Source organism: Adiantum capillus-veneris, chromosome 5 (assembly GCF_014529385.1).
Source record: "Adiantum capillus-veneris isolate H3 chromosome 5, ASM1452938v2, whole genome shotgun sequence".
Classification (NCBI taxonomy): domain Eukaryota; kingdom Viridiplantae; phylum Streptophyta; class Polypodiopsida; order Polypodiales; family Pteridaceae; genus Adiantum; species Adiantum capillus-veneris.
Genome location: NC_140935.1, coordinates 56,075,336 through 56,099,349, shown reverse-complemented (window position 1 = coordinate 56,099,349; position 24,014 = coordinate 56,075,336). Strand labels below are relative to the sequence as shown.

At 43.8% G+C, this 24,014-nt stretch overlaps 1 protein-coding gene across 3 annotated transcripts in view; it reads left to right on the top strand.

Annotated features, from left to right (window-relative positions):
- Positions 1-19,823, top strand: part of LOC147457352 (dynamin) — a 104,183-nt gene extending 84,360 nt beyond the window's left edge. Inside the window, exons 6-8 of one of the 3 annotated variants that reach the window (XR_015188102.1) lie at positions 18,353-18,391; positions 18,494-18,756; positions 19,122-19,823. Coding sequence is in view for 2 of the 3 variants with exons in the window: in XM_086512249.1 (XP_086368375.1) it covers positions 18,353-18,391; positions 18,494-18,687; positions 19,122-19,128 (240 nt within the window). In the remaining variant the exon portion in view is untranslated. The remainder of the gene's footprint in view (positions 1-18,352; positions 18,392-18,493; positions 18,757-19,121) is intronic. The other 2 variants (XM_086512249.1, XM_086512250.1) reach the window with 2 other exon arrangements.
- Positions 19,824-24,014: the final 4,191 nt, after the last annotated feature.

Here is a 24,014-nt window from a genome sequence, read left to right as displayed (position 1 = left end):
CAGTGTTCGCAACTTTCATAAGCTGAGTGAGGGTAGCCACTCTATTCTTTGTACAGTAATCGCGAAGCCCTTTAGGCAACCCACAACAGTACTTCTCTATCTGCTCTATCAATGGCACAAATCTGTAGGAGGTCACTAAGAGTAATGCTTTACAAAACCTCCTATTGTACTCCAGCAAGCTCTTGCACGAAGCTGAAGTAAGCTGGTGCCAATCTGTCATGACGTTGGCTTCAAATTCATTTGACAGCCAAGCAGATGCAAACATTTGCTTGAAGTAAACACAACTGGCGGGTGCTTGTCCTTGCATTAACAATGTCGTCCACCATGTAAGCGCATTGTCCTCTAAGAAAGTGGGAGCTTTCCTGACCTTCGAGGCCTCTGTAAAATTCCCTCGCGCATAAGCTGTATCAAACTGCTGGAGGAAGGTAAGAGCCTTCGTCTTATCCTCGAAACCACTGAAGGTACTGAACTTTATAGCTGCACCATCTTCTTTGTAATCCTTCGACTTCTCTAGTGCCCCCAAGTTGTCATAAGGGATGGTCTGCTACATGGGCATTGTAGTAGGCATGATCAGCACATCTTGGCCATTCACATTTTGCGTCAAAGGTGCGATATCTGGCTGCTGTCCAGAAAACCAGCCATGCCAAAATGACCCTGTGACACCCCAAACTGGCCCTGGTTGTAGTGAAAACCTTGCTGCATGCCGATACTACCATACATGGGGTTGGCTATGATGCCTTGCATACCCCGGAACATTGTTCCTGGCATGTACGGCTGACTTCCAGGCGCATAACCAGCCATACTTTGGAACACTGATCCACCCCCGAAATACTCAGGATGTACCCAGGATGTACCGTGGGTGGTGGAAAAACTGAGTGCATAGCCTGGTATCCAGTTCCCTGTCCATTCAAGACAGCATGCTGGCTCCGAAAGGTGGTGGGCTGAACTGCCATAACCTGTGGAATAGGCGTTCTAGCCACCTGTTCAAGCACAGGAGCAACCTGTTTTAGAGCCCCTGACTCCACAACATGCGAGTGTTCCCTTTCCTCCTGAGCCGCATGAAGTACCTAGGCTTGAGCATCAACAAGCTCCGTACGCGGCGTAGGTTGCCTATTTTGTTGTTGCATTGGTGTCGCTTGCAAGAACTTCATAAACCTTGGATTCTGCACCAGCTGCGAAAAGACATTCACCGCGGCAACTAACTGAGTCTTAAACGCATCATCCGCAAGTTGCCCAATCATAAAGCCCTGTACTACTGGAGGGACATTCACATTGACTGGAGGTACAGACTGACGTGGCCGTGAGCTCTCGCCAATCTCAAAAACCATAGGGATCTCTTGCCTGTCCTTTGAAGACGAACCCTCTTCCATAATGCCCTTCCCCTTGTCGGGCATAGTGTAATCCCGCGTTCCTGCACTCTGTGTCTTTACCCAAAAAGTGATTGATATCCCGGCGATGGAACCTTGAAACCGGCCCGTGGGGCGGTAGGCGTTGGCTTTCACCTGAAATTCTTTACTTTAGACACACACAGAGCACTTTGCAAAGGTAACCTTTAACGGGGATTAACACCTAAGTACACACACGGCTCGGAAGCTAGAATGCTCCGAGCAGACGCCGACAACCTGTAGGCCCCAAAATTGGCACCCCTTTCAGTATTTCTTTATTCTTTAACGAAGGGAATAAAACCTGTGATCTCCTACGAGCTGCCCCGCACAATCAAGGCTAAGAAACACGTGTTCTGGCCCGATTTCGGCAACATAACTGTACTAGGACGCTTCAGAGTTAGTTTCTCCACGCAATAGATGACTTTCCCGATGCATACAGACACTTTGCACAACCTGGCGAGAATCTGCAGCACGCTGAATTCTCTGTTTTCTGCCCGGAAAATGCGCCAGATCACCTGTACAGCGGTCCCCTCGTGTCCCTGAACCTCCTGGGGGTATTAGGGTCCATTTAGGGCCGAAACCCTAAACCTGCAAAAATACACAGCAGGCTGTAATTCCCTGTTTTGGGCTCCATTTCGCGTGCCGGTCGCATCTGTAGCAAGACCTCGAGCTTCCGCATCGTAGGGCTACTTGCCCTTTGAATCGGACGAGATTTCTCACGTGAAACCTCTCCGAATTCACCTGTACCTGTGGGGGATTAGCCGCTAGCTAATCCAGTACCTGTGCAAGAGGCTCTTGCCTCGGCAATCGCACAGGAACCCACATAACTGTACATTGGTCAAATGAAAAGCCCACTAGAGGGGCATAACATATTGCTCATAGGGGAGAGAGAGAGCAGTGCGTAGCGTGGAGGGCATCGCTTCTGGCACCGCACTATACATAAGAGGGAAAGGAAGCACTCCATAGCTCTTAACCTGTGACAGTTTGCAAATGAGGCCTCTCCGAGCATGAAATTCAGCGCCAATTCTTCTTGCATGAGGAAAGTGCACAAGAGTGTGCCACTTGGCGCATTTATAGACCATTTCCCGTTTCGGGTTCGCCGCTTAAAAATCTACCGACTAGTTGCTCAATTGACTTCGCGGCAGAGTTGTAAAGTGTTCCCCTAGTCATACCGGAGGTAATGACGCGAACACATTTCGTGGCCCAGAATAGCAATTCCCTAATTTTTAGGAAATGATTCCGTTGGGCTCCCTGTGGTCATCTGACCATCAATCCTCATTGAGACCGCATCCAAAAGTGCAATGTGGCCCAACTGTCGGATACTTTCTGTTGGTAGTCACACCTTGACTTTAGGCCTTTATTGAGTTCACTTCCTAGTATCCACCAACTTGCTAAGTGCGATCGGGGAACCTATATGATCTTGCTCTGAGCCTAGACACCCTCTTACCATACGAATTCCAGTGCCGACCACTACCCATCTGCGGGTGAAACTACCGTTCACATTGGCCATACAATGTCCGACCGTTTGCTTCTTCAAGAAGAGGGTCTCAAAAATAAAACAAAACCCCTTGGAAAGAAACCAACAACTAAAGTTAGCAGTTGCCACGTCCTTGTGACATCGGAGCACTCATGTTGAGCAAAGTTCAACATTCACTTCTGCTGCACCTTACATTGGTATCAGAGCTTTGGCAGTGTTTTGTATCACTCAAGGAAAGAACCACATAATTTTTTTTTGCTTGTTGCGGTCGCACGTAACCTAAGTCCTCTTGGGTGTGTCTATTCCTAATCGTGTTTTTGAAGAGTGATAGGAAACCCAAGAAAGAAGGGCTTATCCAGCCTCCCCTTGTTCTCTTTTCACTCATTGAGAGCAGACCGTGTACTTAGCGGGCCCGGCCAATCGACGAGAGGTGGGAAAAAGAAAACTTGGTGTGAGCGCAAGGCTGCCAAGGGGTGCGCCCACAGGAAAGAGAAGAGCTTGGGTGAAGAGAAGATCCTTCTCTAACACAGATTGCAAGTGAAAGAAGAACCTCATGATCCTCAAGAACCTCAAGACCCCCAAGAACCCAAGAACCAAGACCCACAAGAACCCAAGTTTCTCGTGAACTTAAGAACCAAAGATCTCAGTGGATGGTCGTCACCCGAAGCGGAATGGATACTTCGCATGGAGGTGGTGAGTATGGGAGTGGCGAAGAAGAGTTTTCCCCACGAGGAAGTTTTTCCGACCCTCCCCCTTCCCCATCTACGCCAAGGATTGCACTAACTCCTATGGAGGAGTTGGAGCAGATGTTTATGGACAGCAAGTTAGAACGCGAAGCAAGAAAAGCAGAAATTGATCGTAACTACGAAGACAGAATGGCAGCCATAGCGCGTGAGCGCGGGCAAGCACTCTTGGAAGCCAAAGGAAGACAAGCCAAATTGGATCGTGAGAGCGAAGAAAGACAAGGAGAGAACAAAGAAAGACAAGCCAAATTTGATCGCGAGAACAAAGAAAGACAAGCAGAATTTGATCACGAGAACAAAGCAAGATAAGAGATGAGCGACCGACACATGAAAGAGATGTTGCGACTCTTTTCTCAAGTGCAGGCTGCAAGAGATTCAGGAAAAGGAGACTCTCTCCGTCTCTTCTTCTCCCAAGCATGACACACATGATTGGAATGATAATGACAAGCATGATGACTTGCATGATAATGATAACCATAATGATTTGCATGATGAAAAGGTGATTACTCACAAGCATGATTATTTGCAGGAAAAAGATGTGATTGTTTACAATGATGATGGTTTAGTTGATACTTTTTCTAGTGAAGCTCACCTCATTGCAGATTCGATTGATCACGAAGAACCGATCTTGGCTCTCGAGTAGAGGTCCACAGAACCCCCACAGGAAGATTCGTTCGATCACGAAGAACCAATCTTGGCTCTTGACTCGAGATCCAAAGAACCCCCACAAAAAGTATTATGTGTTCGAGTGATTAGTCAGCACGCATTGTTTGAGTGTTTCATTCGTGATGCTTTCATGTATTTTAGTCACCGTCTTTATGTGATCCCTTTTCATAGGCATGCCATATTGTACGATGAGCATGATACACTCATGAATGAGCACTGATGTATGCGGATTACTCATGAAAAGATGAAGTGTTTTTACCCAAGGAATTCACATTCCATGTCTCTTCCTTGCCATGACACAATATCCGAAGAGCACAAGAAGGATTGAGAATTAAGGATAGGCATTTCCATTGTGTTTTGCCACAGTTGATTGATTTAGATCATAAAGTCAAGATTCGACCAATTGTTTGCGTGTGTTTGATGCACGGTTTGGCACTCCGTCACTTTGTTCATCTGCATTGCATGCACAGCTTTTTCGAAGGAATAGTATTTTTCTAGTCACTTTACATGAAATAGGTATGTTCATGTTTTTGTGTTGGAAGTGGTTTCAAGAATTTTCATCCTCGGAGATTCTTGAAGAAGGTCGACGCATGACTCTAGACGAAGTGGAAGCATTGAAGATGACTTTGTGTCGCTTTCGGCGCAGCCCAAAGAAGAAGACTTTGCAAACCTTTATGAAGTTCAAGTATCGCACGGCCCACACATCAGAGTGGTCCGGTGAAGAGTCCTTTCGAGGATTCCAGATGTTGTTGGCGATCTCCCTCGACAACCTTGCTCATGCTATCAGTCATCTCTCTAGTGTGCAAAGTGTGTTGGTATGCAGTATATAGGTCGTGTCCAAGCACCTCCTAGTACTTGAAGAAAAAGTTGGGAGTCAAACCATCCTCTCCTGGGGGTAACTACCACGATGGAGTGCTCAGAGAGCCGCCTGAAGCTCCTTTGGCAGGAGAAGGCTCTGAAGTATCTGTCGCCTCTCTTTAATGACGAGACAAGGCATTTGTGCCTGCATCTACTCTCTTCATGCATCCTTGCGATCTGATTGCGGCTCAGCTCCTGAGAGAAACTCTCGGTAAAAGTTAGTAGCTACTGCACGTACGTCCTCAGGCTCTGTGGCTATCGTCCCATCCTATCTCTTCAACTGGCGAACACTTGTTTGTGCATGGCGGGGACCCACCATCTCAAAAAAATTTCCAGTAACTCTGTCGCCTGCCTTGGTCCATTGAGATGCTTGTTGGTTTTAAGCAAACTCATGCCGCCGCTCCTCAATGGTGATGAGCTCCTGTCGAGCTTGTTGCATGCGGTCCTCCATCCAGGGACTATCTAGGTGTCTCTTTTGCATCCTCTGTAAGGAGGCAATACCGTGACGTAGTCACTTCGTCTCCTCTCGGACCGCAGCCAGTCGTGCTTTCGACTCTTGAAGGAAGAAACGACTAAGCTCTCTGAGGCCATTGACCACTCTAGCAGCAACATCCCCATGTGTATCCAAACTCTCGGTCCACAACGTAACCACTTGCTCTCTGATCTCTGTATCTAACAGAATCTTCTCAGGGATGCGTAACATAACACTGTCACTCCTTGGCTTGTCGGCTAGAGTAAGGATTACTTGCCCATGATGAGAGAAAGTAGTCCTTGCCAAAATGCATACTGAACCACCCAAGTCACAAAAGTGATCACTAGCATAGAAGCGATCTATCCTGGATTCACTCTGCTTACTCTGCTGTCTGATTGAGAAAAGAGAGGTTTTCCGAGGGCCGTGCAAAGCCAACATGTTGCCATACGTCCGAGATCCTTAAGGTCATACATAGCCGTTCCCAAGTGGCCAACTCAGACCTTGTATAGTAGTATGACTATCCCCGATCCTCTTCGAGGTCCTCAAGCATGTTGAATTCCCCTCCAATGCACCACTACTCTGCATGAGGTAGGGACTCCACCAAATGTAACCAAAACTCAGCTCGTGTACTCGTATGGTTGGGTGCGTAAATCCCACAAGGCATCCATGTAACTGCATAGTGACCCACTGGACCGTGCATGGCACACTAATACGTCTGTCGACAATGGCTTGCTGCCATGAGTCCGCAATAGTCATACATACACCTTCGTGAATGTCACAGGGCCCAAAAGCAGCTAACCTATAGGTCTCATAGCGACCACAAAATCTGTCCACAGCACGTGATACGGCTCTCACACAAGTGATGCTCCTAGAGCATAAGCATATCAGTCGCTCCACCCACAAGGCATCTCTGAAACTCTTGTCCAAGGCGACCATTCCATGAGACTATACTCATGGGGTGAGTGAGAGAGAGCTAATGATGCCATCATAGTTAATCTCGTAATCTTCGAGGCAGGCTTGGATGGGGAGTAATCTATATCCGAACAACCTTGAAAAAGCCGCATATCCAAGCAGGACGTGCAATCCGTAGAGCTACATCCTCTGTCCAAGAGTCCTCATGTACATATTTATAGCAGGGTGCACTCCATAGTAACAGGGAATAGGTGGAATGGGCCACCGATGGCCGTTTCACACTGACCACGCAATGTCTTGGCATTTGTGATTTCAAAAAGAGGGTTAAAAAATTAAATAAAAATCAAGGGAAGGAAACCAACAAATGAAGTGTTTTGTCACAGTCTTGACATACCCCTCTCTATAAATCACAAACGTCCTCGATTGCATGCATCCTATACATGCCACAGACAATTTAGTGTGATTAGCGTCCTTTTATCTTGGCAATGGAACCATGAAACCGGCTTGTAGCACTCTAGGACACAGACGATTTAGTGTGATTAGCGCCCTTTTATCTTGGCAATTGAACCATGAAACCGGTTTGTAGCACTCTAGAATACAAACCTATAACCGGAATTCACCACTTCAAAACATTTCACGACTTGGTAGCTAGAGTGCTCCCAAGTAGATAGACACCCTATTGGCCCCAAAGGTTGGCGCCCTCTTTCGATATATGTCACAAGACGGGCACTACGTGCCAAGGAAAAAGAACAGAGTGAACAACTTTATGCACTTCAATAACAACTTAACCCTGGGGGGTTCACTATATTTAAGACCACTATATCACGTGCATTCAGGCTCTTTTTCTAAAATCCCTATTATGTGAATTTTCTAGGAAATATAATGAACCCTTTTTTAAAAAATTCTGTAAATTTTTTTGAGATTTGTAAATAACATATCCTTATGTAAATTTATTATGTAAGTTTTAAGGGATTTAAATACCCTTTTGTTGAACTCACGTGATAGGTTATATACTATGTAAAGTGAACCCCTCCGGAACTCAACTGAAAGAGAGACGGCACGGGGAGTGGCGAAGTTCCACCCAAGGGAGTATTGGCCCCAAACCTTGGCGCCCCTTAGGTATTTTTTTATATTACTTGAACTCAGTACAATGCCGGTACTCCACCCTCTGCACCTTCTTATTGAAGCATGCCAGAGAATGAGCCCTTGGCTCAAATTTAAAGGCCCTTGGCCATAAAAAGCAATTACATGAAAATCATTCAAAATCAAAAGCAACTAGTCTTAAAGCATCAGTACAGAATTCTGTACAGTGCTACGTCAGCGCAAAACGCGAAAATCCGTACACTGTCACGTCAACACTTGTCAGCGCAAAATCCGGAAATCCATGCAGGTCTGCCACATCATCAACTGGCTGCGTGTTTTTTTTTGTGTGTTTGTGTGTGCTGGTCCTGCTTCATCTCGTGCTGCTACTTCTAGGGTTTAAACTTTAGGCCTCTGAGCCGGGGTCTGCAGGTTGGCTCTGTTCTTCAGTGACTTTACACGTCAGCAGTTTGTGACATCCCCCCTTCTTGAAAGAAAGTAATCGTCCCCGATTACAGCATATCTGCAAGACAACTCAAGTTAGCTCAAAAATTTGCAAGGGTCATCCCGAGGGACAATCCGAGGGACAACCAGTTTTCTCATTTCAAATCGGAGCTCTTGATTTCCTAGGTCATTGGCTTCCCAGAAGAATCTCATTCAATAAGGAGTCTCATTCCAGATCGGAACTCTTAATCTCCTAGGTCGTTGACTTCCCAGAAGTATCTCATCCAATAAGGAATATTGAGTGGTTGGCACATCACAATGCAACACAAATGCTCACATATGCATGTCACAAGACACAACGAACAACACCGCTAAGGCACTACCCCGAGACAAACGGTCTGAAGTATGAAGCTACTCAACGTCTACCTCGTCACTGCCTCCGCAGATAACCTAAAAAGGTTCGGGCTATGAGTTCAGAGGACTGGTACAACCAAACACTCCCCAGACCGCAGTCTACATCACTTTGAGGTCCAAGAATACAACCAAACTTCCCAGACATCCCGTCTACGTCGTTCGGAGGTTTTCTAGCATACAATGAAACGCTCCCCAGACAATCCGTCTGCGTCGTTCCGAGGTTTCCAAGCATTCAACGAAATGCTCCCCAGACATCTCGTCTGCGTCATTCCAAGGTTTAAACAATACCAAAACAACATTTCTCACTACTCTTGTTTTCTCACTACTCCTGTAACAAAATTGGACACTCCAAGTCAAAAATCTACCGTGACAGCACCAAATAACCACTTCAAAACAGTTCACAGTTCACAATTTATGCGACACTGGCCCGGCGGAGTTCCGTGCCTAGAGATATTGGCCCCAAAGACTGGCACCCCTTTCCGTATTTCTTTTTGTATTAATCTGAGGTCAAAGTACAAGAGTGCGGGCAGGCGCTCACACTCAGACTCTACGTCCAGATGCTCTGAGTTGTGAGAAGCCCTGCTAGCTTATTTAAAGGTACAAGGGATGACAAAAGCAGAGCCCCAAAAGCTGAGAAATAAAATCAAAAGCTTGGGTTCTAAAAGCCTTCATAAAAAAATAAAGCAAAGGCACTTTCTCTCTCTTCCTTATGCTTTTAATAAAATAAAGCAAAAGAATTCTTTCTTCTGTTTAGGCTTTAATAAAGCAAGCCCAAAAAGCAAAGCCTCCAAAAGCTGCCGTAGTCTGCTGTTTGTCGTAAAACACGCCGCAATTTGTGGAGATCCGTACCTGCTGCCACGTGTTAGTACGGACGCCACGTCAGCAGTGCTACGTGTCACTAACTATGGGCAGCTACGTCATCAGTACGGGTCCGTACAGGGACAGCCACCAGGGGAGTACCATCCGGGTGTGTCTGAATGTGCACTGGCATGCCACCTCACCGGTTTGTGACATACCCCCCTCTTGAAAGCATTGTAATCGCCCTTGATTATGCCTACAAAACAAAAAAAACCAGAAATTGCCTTAGTAGACACTGACTGTTAGTACCTACGTACTAGGAATACACATCTAGCACCTGTACCAAACGACAATCACATCACATGACATCACAGGACATCATTAGACATCACAGGACATCACATGACATTCAATATTCATTCGGATCTTAGACCATGTTTTATCGGCAATGTAGCTAGCAATCGCATCTAGATCCAGTCGGGACCTCATAGATGTCCGATTGACTAACCCCTATTGCAACCATGTCTATTCGAGATCAATTAGACCAAAATGCTCCAGTCATTTCGTCTATCAGTTCCTGCACTTAAACAAGTCAAGAACAAGTCAGTTTCATATTTTCCGGAATTCCATTTCATAAAGTCATCCAACAAAATACTGTCAGCTCTCAGTATCCCTAAAGCTCAGAGAGACATTAGTGACTCTAGTATTCAAAAATCGAGGCATCTGTTGACAAAGGAGCGGAGTAACTCCCCTCTTGTGCATCCCACTGCACAAGATCTCCGGCCAAGTTGAATTCTGGGTTCCATTTGGAATAGACTATGCTAAACCAAAAAGCTTCAAGGTAAAGAAACGCATTCCGAGGAATATCTGCTAGGTCTTCCTCCTCCATTCGCTTCGCATCCATTGCGAAGTAGGTCTTGAATTTAACCAAGAACCGTCAGTTCGCTTTACCTTCTTTCTTTCTTTCCGTGCCAATTTCTATTCTGGAACGAGTATCTGCTCGTTTTCGTCCAATTCGGGTTGTTCATCAAAAGGCACATCGCCTTCAAAAGGCTTCAAGAGACTCACAAAAAGAAACTTTGTGAATCCTCTGAGTATTCTGGCAGCTTCAGTCCAAAGGAGATATCATTTATCTTTTCGGAAAACCTGGAAAGGTCCACACTATGTCATGCTAAGCTTACAAAGAAGCCGCTCCTTTCCCTTTTTCTTTCTTAGGCGTGCCTTTCCAAAATGGAAGAGCACCCAATCATTCTCCTTCAATTTCAAATCGCGATAATGGCGATCTGCTGCCTTTTCTGTCTTTCCTGAAATTTCTGCAAAGCCTTCCGGACCAAGTCCCTCGTGAACAGGTCGGCTTCAAAGAAAAATCTTATCTTCCGTGCTAAGGAAGGGTAGAACCTTTGTAGCAAATTCAAAAATCTCAAATGGCACCTTCTCCATCAAAGAGTTTAAACGTGTTTCTGTAGGCATATTCCACCAAAGGTAAAAACCTTTCCCAAGTAGCCTTCTAATCCAACAAAGAAGACTTCAACAAATCCAGTACCACTGAATTAGCAATCTCTGATTGCCTGTCAGTCTGCGGGTGGATCAATGACGAGAACTGCAACCGCGTGCATATGTTCTCCCAAATAGCCGTCCAAAACAAACTCGTGAACCTGGGGTCCTGTCGTAGACAATCGTCTCAGGCATGCCATGTAATCTGAAGACCTGGGCAATAAACAATCGTGCCCACGCTGTGTTCTCGGGAGATGAAATTCATTGCAATACTTTCTCAGGGGCAAGTGGGTATGGGTAAAAGGCTGTAACAATCCCTGTGCTTTATGCCTGTCAAACTTGACCTTCTGGCATACCAAGCAACTACGCACAAACTCGTCCACATCCTTCTTGAGTCTTGGCCAAAAGAAGTATCTCTCTACCCCTTTCAAGATGGTAGCAATGCTGCGGTGACCCGTAAAAGGCGGATAGTGGCATTCGGTTAGACCCTTTTCCCTCAATGGCTGTACAACGCACAACATGGTTTTCTTTATCAAGTAGCTATCCCGAATGGAATAGTCCGCTACCATCTCCCCTTTCTGTATTCAACGGAATACATCTGCAAAATCTGTATCTGTGGCGTACTGACCGACCAATACCTCGAAGTTTCTATGATGTATCGCCGAAATAGCCAGAACCAACGGCTTTCGGGACAAAGTATTTGCCACCAATTTCTTCTGTCCCTACACATGGACAATCCGGAAGTAAATTGTGAAGACAAGATGTTTGCCCACCGCATGTGCTTTTCCGATAGCTGCTTCTATGACAAGAAGTAGTGTAAACTCTGATGGTCTGTAAAGACAGTAAAATCCGCTCCGAGTAGGTAGTGCCGCCACTGAGTAAGAGAATGGATAACCGAGTCAAAAGCTCTTTCTCATAATTCTGTGCTGTCAATTCCGGCCTTGAGAACAATCGGCTCTCGTAGGCAATGACATTGGCCTTCTTGCATTAAGACCGCATCCAGACTACGACCATAAGTATCACAATATACTTCAAACGACTTTTGCAAGTCCGGCAAAGTCAAAACTGGTTTCGTAGTCAATTTCTCTTTCAAAGTCTGAAAGGCAGTCACCTCTGTGGATCCCCACGAGAAAGGGACTCCTTTCTGTGTCAAAACATGCAAAGGGGAAGCAACCTCTGCAAACTTTCGAATGAACCGCCTGTAGTACGAACGCAATCCCAAGAAGCTTCTAACTTCATGGACATTCTTCAAATCGGCCAATCACGGATAGTCTCTATCTTGGCCGGATCCATTTGCACTCCTGTTGCTGAGACAATGTGTCCCAAAAAGTGTATGTGTGGTAGGAAAAGTTCACTTTTCTTTGCATTAATCACTAACTTGTGATCTCGTAATACCTGAAAGACCTGAAGCAGATGATTTCTATGTTCTGCCTCATTCTTGGAGAAAACAATGATATCGTCAAAGAAAGTGCCAACAAATAGCCTGTACTCTCGAAAAAATAATATCCATCATCCGGTTAAATGTCGCAAGAGCATTGGTTAAGCCAAAAGGCATCACCAAAAACTCAAATAACCCAAAAGTCGTCCGAAAGGCTGTCTTGTAGTTGTCTCCCGGGCGCGATTCGGATCTGATGATATCCACTCTTCAAATCAATCTTGCTAAAGCCCGAGGATCCCTGTAATTTGTCGAGTATATCATCGATCGAAAATCTGTTCTTGATGGTGATTTTGTTGAGAGCTCTATTATCGATGCACATTCTCCAAGATCCGTCTCTCTCTAAAACCACAACACTAAAGAGCAATACGGTGAGGTACTAGGCTGGACAAGACCCTTTTCCAAGAAGTCTTTCACTTGGTTTATAATCTCTTCGTTCTGTGCTCGGCTCACACGGTAAGGTGGCTGGTTTGGTCGCGTGCTTCCAGGAATCAGATCAATAGTATAATCTTCAGGACGAGCAGGTGGTAACCCGCCTAACAGGCCCTCTGAAAAACAATTGGCATGAGTGTGGAGAAAAATCTTGGCGTTCCTTTGTTCATGTCAAAACATATTCGACCTTCATCCATCATTCAATTCTCTCCCAAAAAGTGAGTAAAGAAACTAAAATTCATCAAGGACAATCACTGAGCCCTTCATTTGTCAAAGTTGCTTTCTCGACCCGGTAGTCAACCACGGCGTTGTTGTTGTGGTACCAAGGAATTTCGAGTAGAACATCACAACCTTCCAAGGCAAATACGTAAAACTCCTCGTGCCCTAAACACCCCTATCATTGCATACGAAGTTTGCCAATGTTCAGTGTAATGGAAACATCCCGTCCGGGTGCCACTTGAACTACCTCTGCCTGTGGCCTCAGCCTATTGGACGTAATTTTAAATCGAGCCGCCAATTCCAAGTGAAAAGAAGTTGGCCTTGGCTCCTTCAAAAGAGCTTCCTGATCTTTCACTCTGCCCCAAAAGCGGCAAAGTTTGTACTTTCATTCATTTGATTTGGTTCAGCCCCCACGCAATGTGGTACCAGTTCTGCTTTTTATCTGCCTTTTCTGCCACGTCTCTCAGATGCTTTTGAACTTTCTGGCCTTTCTTTATCCTGTTCATTTGGTGCCTTGTTGGGGCACTTCGCGGAGATATGCCCAGTTTCCCCGCATTCGAAGCACTTCCCCTCTCTGATGAAGCGAGCCCGCTCCTAAGGAGTAAGCTTGGGTCTTGCATCTTTCTTTACTGAGTTGCTCTTTCTCTTTCTACTTTCATTCGTCGAAGTCTGTTCGGCTCTTTGTGTCATGACCTCATTGGTGGGGTAGGTCAGACTGCCAGAGTGAATGGCAAAACCCCGTTTCTCAAGACTCATCAACTCCTGAATAGAAGCTGACTTCTGTTCCAAGCAGTGATCTCGGATCTCTGTAGGTAAACCCAAGGTAAACCGCTCAATCTGTTCTCTGAACGAGATCTTCTTGAATGAAGAGGCGGGTAGAAAAGAGCTCCAGAATCTCTTGCAATAAGTGTCCACTGTATCTTTCTTGGTCATCCGAAGATGGTTCCAAGCAGCTCGTATATCGCGTTCATACTCTCGAGTCAGCCAAGAAGAAATAAAAAGCTTCTTAAATTTGAGCCATTTAACTGGCGCAGTCTTGTTTAATAGAAGCGTGGACCACCAAGTTCGAGCATTCTCTTAAAGTAAGAGGCAGCTCTCCGAGTAGCGTCCTCCCGCGAAAGCGACGTCAAACTGTTGTACAAAGACAAAGCCTTCGAAGCATCTCTATATCGGAATATCCCAAAAATGTGTCAAATTTAATTGACTGTCTCTCGGACTTTCTTGCTTTTATCTTCCAAAAGGTCATATTGGTTGACTTTATAAAAATTCTTCTTCTTTCAATAAAAGTTTTTGTCATCAGAGTCTGAGCTGTCTGTAGACGAGTCCTCTGTAGAACTGTCTCTCACTGGGCGAGATTTAGGCTTCTTTGCCTTTTTCTTGCCCTTTCCGAAGCGTTGTTTCTTGCTTCGCTTTTTGCCTTTGCGGTCTTCTTCGCTCGAGTTAGATGAGCTAGAAGCACTGTCAGAAGAAGAAGAAGAAGAACTGGGTACTCCTTCAAATGGAACACACTTTTTCTGTTTCTTTGCTTTTTCAAATGTCGACTGACAACCCAAATAGCGCGGGAAGTCAGTGCCTTTCTGCTTTTTGCCGTGCTTTTTAGCTTTGTTCTGCCCGTCAAAAAGCTGAACAATTCGTGCATCAACCACCTCTTCTAATTCCTTTTCTGTATACTTCTTGTGAGCAGAAGATTTCTTGAGAGCGGGTTTTGGGGGTGGTGGTGTGGTTTTCTGCCACTGGCGTGCACTTCCTGGAAAGAAGTCTCGCTCATATCTGTAAAGGCTGGAATCTACAAACGCTAGGAATGTCCAAAAACGCTAGGGCTGCAGATTTCAAAAAACGCTAGGATCTGGGGTCTGCTGGCGATGGCAAGGCTGATGTAAAACGCTAGTGCAAGGCTTGCTTCTGGCGATGATCCAAATGCTGAAAACGCAATGCTGATGCAGATCTAGGCGAGGGTGCTTGATGGAGAAAACGCTAGGTGAGGGATGGTTCTTCTTGCTTGCAGGAAATCCACCAAGGGGTCTTGTTGGAGAAGTTGCCTACTGAGCTTGGCTCCTGTTGTCTCTTCTGCCATTTCGTGCTAGTTTAGGTTTGCTTATATACAAACTTACTCAATTTGCCCTACCTACTTTTCAACAAAAGTCACTTAAAAATAATAAGTGAAAAATGAGGCTAAAATAGGTAAAATAGGCTAAATGCACTGGAAAATTCCCCTGAAGGATTCTGATGGGAATGCTTATGATCATGCTGTAAAATAAGTACAAAAATAGGTAAAATAGGCTAAATGCAGTGGAAAATTCCCCTGAAGGATTCTGATGGATTCTGATGGGAATGCTTATGATCATGCTGTGTGCAACCAGAGGATATGCATCTACACTAAGTGACTGGGCATGCACGGTCTACGAATAGACTCACAAAAGTACCAGATCACTTCTAATCTAGACTGACTGGACTGACTTAACCCAACCCTGATCATGCTATAGCTTGTCCACGGACACATAGGGTTGGATATGTCACGTGACATCTGCCACGTCATCAGCTGGCTGTGTATCTTGTGTGTGTGCGCGCGCGCTGGTCCTGCTTCATCTTTTGCTGCTGCTTCTAGGGTTTAAACTGTAGGCCTCTGAGCCGGGATCTGCAGGTTGGCTCCGTTCTTCAGTTACTTTACTTATCAGCAGTTTGTGACAGTATATCTTTAGGCAATTGCAAATAAATGACCCGAACACTTTCACCAAACTCTCACCAAGCTGTCCAAACCTGTCAAGGGCTGATATTTCAGGTTTGTGACCCAATTTGGGCAGCATAACGGTGCAAAAAACCCTGTAGGTCAAAAGTACACATCTAGGACGGTTTCCCTTGCATTTTAGAAGCTTTCCGGTGAGTTGCAAGTCAATTCCAGCATGCTGTAATTTTCATTTTTGGCCACGTGAGGTGCCCAAAGTTGTGTATAAGCACCCCAAGGCTTCCCCGAGGCTCCCTTCGTGTTATCTCGCAGTTTAGGCAGTTTAGGTGCAAACCCTAAACCTGCAAATTAACACAACAGATTGTAATTCTCTGTTTTGGATCGTTTTGAGCGGAGCAAACACGTCCACGCGTGTCTCAAGATCTCGCACACGCAATGCGACAGTTCCCTTGTGGTTTGGACGAGTTTTCACGCCAGAAAACTCTCCGTTTTGGCAATTTTTCATGATGGAACTGTGCGTATCTATGGGGGATAAACAATTAGCCAATCCGGTTCAAGCTCTTGCCTTAGCAAACTATACATGGTCATTTGAGTAGGCCAACTGGTGGGGAATTACCATATGTGCAAAAGGGAGAGAGAGAGATGCACTAGAGAAAATCATCGCTCTACATGAGACAAGGGAAGAAGGCAAGCTTTCCATCAAAGCTTCAAACTTGAAAATGCACTCACAAAAAACTGGAAATGCAGCCTCTACTCTCTTTTGGGCGCCCCCAGTTGGGATTCTACCTTTTGGATGTGTGTTGGACTACAAATTGTTCATCTGCTGCCATGTCTCCAGTTTGTCCCATTTGGTTTAATTCCTAGTACCTACTAACTTATAAAGTCTCGTTGAGGGGCCTAAAAGATTTGAACTGAGCGTAGCCACTTCTTTGTAGTGAGATTCCATTGTCCATCGGCCATCTCCTGGCTGTCTGGCCTCGACTCTTGTGGGTCAAACTATTGGCCAACGGCCATTTTCATTGGCCATGCAATGTCCGGGCATTTGTGATTTCAAAAAGAGGGTCCCCAAAAACTAAATAACAATCAAGGAAAGGAAACTAACAAATAAAATTAGTGTTTATCAACCTAGATGAGATGACTGGACATTGTTTTGAGTGCATCAAGAGTTCCGGAAGGATGAGATGGCTACACAAGGATCTAGGTGATCAAGAGTTTTGGACTTGATGAGATGGCTATACTGAATGCTTGCACTTCAGTGTTCAGTGTAAACTAAGTGTTTGATTTGTGGATTGTATGCTCTATAAATGTACTGTTTTGTGGGGATGGTCATGGGCATGGTTTTCTTGAAATGTATGAAAGGATATGAATATGATAGTAACAAGATTTAGTGGATTAAGACATCCGTGGAATGATTGGCAAGGGGTCTAGATGTGATTGCTAAATAGGTTACAATGATCGTGATTTGTGTTTTGGACCCTTGACAAAAATGTGATTGATTAGTGACAGATGTTTTGTGCAAGTGTTGGAAGCGCACACTCTGGTGCATGAGTACATAGAGTCGGTGTTTGTTGAAGAAATTTTTTGGCTTTTGTTTGTTTGCAAGGGTAATCAAGGGCGATTACAATTCTTTCAAGAGGGGGGTATATCACAAGTTTGTGACATGGTAGCTCGCTATAACAAGGGGTTAGGGTTTTAAAAAAACCTGATGATAGGGGCATAAATAGTTACTCAGATCCCTAAAACTTACGCAAAATTGTTGACGTGGCAAAACGTGTCGTCGTGTAGTTTGATCGGAATTTCCGCTGAGTGCTGATGTGGCATGCTGGACGCAAATTGCGGAATCTGCTACTCAGGCACCAACTTTTGGAGGCAGTAGCTTTTGAAGTCAAGTGCTTTTGAACCAGAGCTTTTGGGGATCTACTTTTGGGCATCCCTTGTACTGTTTATAAGAGCCACTAGGACAGTCTCCAGAGAGCATTTGGACAGAGAGTCTTAGAGAGAGTTGGACCCTTCTGGTGTTGTATCTTTGCGAACCAATAAGAAAGAAATACTGAAAGGGGCGCCAGTCTTTTGGCCAGTGCATCTGAGGATGGAACTCCGCCGTCCTGTGTCAACTCTCTCTCTCTCTCTCTCTCTCTCTCTCTCTCTATATATATATATATATATATATATATATATATATATAATATATATATATTCAAGTTCAGTTGAGCTATTTGCAGTTTTTGTTCATGTGTTGCTATTGATTTCTCGATCGGACTCTCTCTCTCTCTCTCTCTCTCTCTCTCTCTCTATATATATATATATATATATATATATATATATATATATATATATATTTATAGATAGATAGATAGATATTCAAGCCTAGTTCAGTTTTTTGCAGTTTCTATTCGTGTGTTGCTATTAATTTCTCGCTTAGAGTGTCCAAGACTATTACATAGACATTTTGTTGGGTTCATTCGGTGGGCATGCTTGCTGCAAACAGAGAGTCTAGTGTGTTAAGAGTCCTGCATATAATGGCTGCCGTAAGAGTTGAAAACATTCTTTTTACCCATAGACTAGTTGAAGGGCTCCTCTAGACTCATGTGAATGGTAGGGGCCTAAGACTGGAATGGAACGTCCATAGCCATGATCGATGGACATCAGCAATGGTTGTAAGATTTTATTCTCAATTCATAGCTGTGGTGCCTCAGAAGGCTCCTATGGGTGTTCTTCTAGTATAGAAGGCTGTTGCTTTTGTTTTAATCATATCTTGGCAACATCCATCACCATTAATGTTACGAATCAAAAAATAAATAAACTAAGTGCAATTACTTCAATGAGGTTGCTTATTGCAGGTTAACAGGTTGCAGACTGAAAACACAATACTGTTGACGGTATGCTTGTTTTTGCTTCGTGTGTATAAGGAAGCTCACAGCAAGCTGAGCTAGCGGTTGTTCAATTTGTGATGTTTACTGATGCTTTTGTTCTGCAAATAGTTGCTTCGACACCAGGCGGAAATAGAGTCACTGAGGAAGGAGAATGCTGCATTAAAGCAAACGTTGGTGGAAGCAGAAGGATCTTCTTCAAGGCCAAAAGTTTTGTGTGATGAAGCTGAGCATCTTACCCAAGATAAACGGTACGAGAGCAGAACAAAATGTTTTGAGTGCAGGAGAAGGGGTTGGCAAAGACGGTAAGGTCTCAAAAATTGTGGAAAAGAAGTTGAAAAGCCCTCTGAGCAGGTTAAATGAGGTTATTAGAGGTAATGAAGCGGAATTTTTTTGAGAATGTTTCACTTGAATTGTTGTTATCGAGTTCTAGGATCTCTCATTAAAGCCCTTCAACAAGGTATAAATTAGGACATTCATTTTGGAATGTCACCCCTTGTCACATTGCCCCCCTTAGAAACAGTGTTTTTGAGGGGATTTTACTGGCTCATGTTGTCTAGTTTAGTGTTTCGGAATTCCTTGTTTCTTTGCTCCTCAATTTTTGTTTGGAAAGACACAGCAACGATTTCCATGCCAATTTTCATTTAATCTGTCAATGTCGTAATTGTGAATTTTACGTGAGGTCTTTGTTTGCTCTGCACAAAAGCTGCGCGTTCTGATAAGTATGTGTGAATTGCAGGAGCTGAGTTTTCTGATTATGGGGTGTTTGCGTATGGTGGTGTCTTATCGTCATGGCCAATGTGTGTCTCATCTCTTGTTGGATTCTACTTCTCGATGAAGGCAATGCAAAGGGAGGGGAAGTTTCTAAACAGAGAAAGGCTTCAAATCCCGCAAAAAAAGATTTTAAACGCAAATGATAGTGCAATTTTTGTGGTCTTCATCATGAAGAATGGTTTTTGCAAGCATGATATGGCGATATCGATTAACAAGCTCGAAGGAAAGAACGAAGGAATATCAAAAGACTGATCATCACCAAAGACAAAGTGAGAGAACACTAATGAAGAACTTAATTCAAAGATAGTGCCTTTCTTCTCCTTTGTGTGAAAATTCTCTTTTGGTAATCAGCAAGACCTTGAGGCTATGGCCAAGGAGTGGATTACAAATATTGGGGACTTTTCACATTTGCCTCTTAGCTTCCACCACATGGATGGTTATTAGTCCCTCTCCGTCTGGACGTATTGGTGATGATTCTACCCCACTAGAGGTTGGTGTGGGTGATATTAGTTGGTGATGCAATCTTGCATGATGTCTTGCGTGTGCAGAGATTTCATAATGTCTGTTTTGTGTCTTAAATGCTATGGTGCCACCATCATCCCGGCAAAGTCATAGATACCTTTGAATGTGATACTAAAACATTCATTATTAATGGTAGAAATCTTCATATGACTATTGCAAAAATTTCACATGTGTCCAGGGTTACCCTTCGATTAGAAAACCCAACCTTACACTATAGACACCATCAACTACTTTTTGAATGAAATTGATCAATCCAGTAAGAAAAGCAAGGATGGTGGTCAGGGCACTCTAGTCTAGGCACTGTAAAATAGAGCAACTTGCAAGTTTGAGCTGAGGCCATCAGCATAAAGATAACCCAATGTATGTCTAAAAAATTATTTAGCATGATTTTGGCATGGACTATGAATAGTAAAGTGGCCATCAATCTTAGTTGGATACTGTTTAGCAGCATAATTACAGACATTCAAAGTTCAAACACAAAATTTGTTCAAAGCGTGGTATGTGGCACTTTTTCTATTGAGCAACTAGTTTGCCACCACATATAAATGTTCAGTTGTGTTGCTAAAAATCAGTGGAGACAAAGTGCTAAAGGATCAGACCAGTGGTTTGGACTCCTAGACATGGCAAATAGCTATGGTTATATGGTCAAGACAAAGAGCAATTTGGGGAAGGTCGAAATTGGTGCATCTGAGCCGGCAACAAAGAAACAAAAATTGACCAGAGAGTTTTGGATCAATTAAGTGCTCGTATGAAGAACTCTACTGCCTCGTCAACACTTGACAAGAAATCAAAAACTCCCTCTGAACAAGCTCTTGGGACATTAGCTACAACAACAACAACAACTCTATTGCCTCGTCAACACTTGACAAGAAATCAAAAACTCCCTCTGAACAAGCTCTTGGGACATTTGCTACAACAACAATTCTATTGCCTAATACCACTCGAGAGACAACTATAGAATTACAGAAGAGTCTAGAGTTGGCAAGCACATCTGAATGGCCTACCATCATTACATTGATTATTATCAAAACATTAGCTGATAGGTTGCAGGCACTGGAAAACAATAAAGTGCTGGGTAGCATGGTCATTGATGCCTCTCAAAAGTTGCCAATACCATACAAAGTACCAGTAAACCATTACAGATGGTTGTGTTGCAACAATCCAGATGAATTGGTATACAATTGTTAATGTTATTTGTGACATTATGGAAGTGCAATCTTTGTCAAACAGTCTTGCTTGCGTCCGAGCATATAGATTACCACTCTGCTTTCTTGTATAATCTCTGAGAAAGCTTGCCACACCAAGATCTCCTTCAAACACCCGGCGGTTCCTTGCCTGCCATATATGATGAAAGAAGGAAGTACTTGGCAGTTTGAGTACAAATGAGAAGAGCAAGACTTGCTAACTTCTTGCCACCAAAGAAGAGATCAATCTTGAAGTATCTGACCTGCCATGTGCTTTGGATCCACTTGTAGATTTTTCTTGCTAGGCCTGTGATCGCTTGGCATTCCATGAGTAGGTGGGCTATATGCTCACTAGCTATCCTGCACCCGAAGCAGATCACAATCAGCAAGACCTTGAGGCTATGGCCAAGGAGTGGATTACAAACATTTGCCTCTTAGCTTCCAGCAAATGGATGGTTATTAGTCCCTCTCCGTCTTGACGTATTGGTGTGAGTGATATTATTTTGGTGATGCAATCTTTTGTGTTTTGTTTTTTTTCAAAACTCACGATATGTGAGTGAATTGTATTAAGCACAACATAAAATTACAAAATAACCTCAAGCTCAGGCCAAGCCTTAAGGTGTTGAAGATTACAAGTCAGATGTCTACCTCTCCTCTCATCGAGGCTTATTATCATCGGCTTAACAAAGTAGGTGAACTATAGTTCAAGGCTTTACTTATCGCAATTTGACCACACACACCATGGGTAGCCCTAGATTAGTTTTTTGAGTCTTGCTTGCGTCCGAATGTATAGATCACCACTCTGCTTTCTTGTATAATCTCTGAGATGCTTGTCGCGTCAAAATCTCCTATAAACACATGGCGGTTCCTTGCTTGCCCATATATGATGAAAAAAGTACCTGACAGTTTGAGTACATATGGGAAGAGCAAGGAACAATCAGTCTTGAAGAATCTGATCTGCCATGTCCTTTGGACCCACTTGCAAATTTTTCTTGCCAAGCCTCTGATTGCCTGGCATTCCATAAATAGGTGGACAAGATCCTCACTAGCTATCCTGCACCCCAATCTTCTATCTGACCCAATTCCTACTTCTGGATCTTTACGCCCGTCAGTAGAGCACCCCACATAATCTTCCATAAAAAAAATCTTCATAAGATGCAGCCACTTTGGCTTCCAAATGTTCTCCATGACTTTCTCCCACCATTCTTCCGGCCATTGTCTCTTCCATATTATGTTGAGGGAGATAGACCAATTATTCTCATGTATGATTGCATGATATATGCCTTTAGACAGGTTTCCATAAGAGACTACTTCCGGGCCATCTCCAGACATTCCACACAAAGCCGGATTTATAGATTAACATTACAACATTGTCAAGCTCTTTGATCACTCTGTTGACTAACAATATCTCATAGCCATCAAGTTGTTTGATATTGGGTTGTCAGAAGGTCAACAGTTTTGTAGCTCGTAATGTTACCGTCCCAAAAGTGAGCCAGCCAATTCAGACCCTTATTATTCACTTTCCTGGTCGTTTCTATCCAATAGGGGCTTTAAGGTGGGTCCTACAACTTTAGAAAGTCAGCCAGACCAGTGCAAGATGGAGTTCTTGAAGTACCTGGTTTCTTCCCCCCACTCCAAAACCCCAACTGCTCTTTTGTACTTCCTTACCAATTCCTTGAGATGTCATCCAAACTTAGGCTTAGACCACGTTGGGGCTATTGGTGATGCAATCTTGCACGATGTTTTGCATTTGCAGAGATTATGAAGAGATTTCATAATGTATTGTTTTGTGTCTCGAATGCTACTTCAAAGATTTAGGAGTTTACATTGATTATGAAATTATTGAATTGATTCATCTAAGCGCTCTCTCTTTCTCTCTCTCACAAGATCTCTCAAAAATTGCCAAAGAATGCTAAACTTCTCCCTCTTTTTGTGGTGAAGTTCACTTGGGTGGAAGAGAGAAATTGAGAGAATGCATTCACTGCACAGGCGTCGTTGCCTCAACAACCAAGTGAAGGCTTGAGGCCCAACAATTACACTTGCTGCTATAGTCTCATAGGCTATTGCACTCTAGTGTATCTCTAGCTATAACCACTGCGCAGAGAGAGAGATTTTCGTGCCAATTTTCATCTAATATGCCAATTTCGTAATTGTGAATTTTATGTGAGATTTTTGTTTGCTCTGCACAAAAGGTGCAGTTTCTGATAAGTTTTGTTTTGTTTTGTTTTAGGAGTCGGGTAGGGCACTCCTGGCCGCTCTCCTCATACACCGGAAAAGTGCACAAGAAGAATGACCAGGACTATGCACCCAGAACCCACTAGTTTCGTCTGGACTGTGAGAGGCCATAATTATTTGTGTGTATTGCAGGAGCTGAGTTTTTGGATATGCGGTGTTTGCATATGATGGTGTCTTTATCGTCATGACCACTGCGTGTCTCATCTCTTGTTGGATTCTACTTCTTGTGGCCTTCATCATGAAGAATGGTTTTTGCAAGCATGATATGGCGATTTCGATTAACAAGCTCGAAGGAATATCAAAAGACATGATCAACACCAAAGACAAAGTGAGAGAACACTAACGAAGAACACAATTCAAAGATAGTGTCTTGCTCACTCTTCTTCTCCTTTGTGTCTCTTGGTTTATAGCATACCCTAATCAACAAGACCTTGAGGCTAAGGCCAAGGAGTGGATTACAAATACTAGGGCCTTCTCACATTTGCCTCTTAGCTTCCACCACATGGATGGTTATTAGTCCCTCTCCATCTCAACGTATTGGTGATGATTCTACTCCACTAGAGGTTGGTGTGGGTGATATTATTTTGGTGATGCAATCTTGCGTGATGTCTTGCATGTGCAGAGATTTCATAATGTCTGTTTTGTGTCTCAAACGCTAGGAGTTCGCATTGATTATGAAATTATTGAATTGACTCATGGAAGTTTTCTCTCTCTCTCTCTCTCTCTCTCTCTCTCTCTCTCTCTCTCTCTCTCTCTCTCTCTCTCTCTCTCTCTCTCTCTCAAGATCTCTCAAGATCTCTCAAAATTTGTTGAAGAAAGCTAAACTTCTCCCTCTTTTTGTGGTAAAGTTCATGTTACATTAAATGATCTCCTCAGCTGTCCTCACATTTAGTAGCAAGTGCTAAGGCATTAAAGCA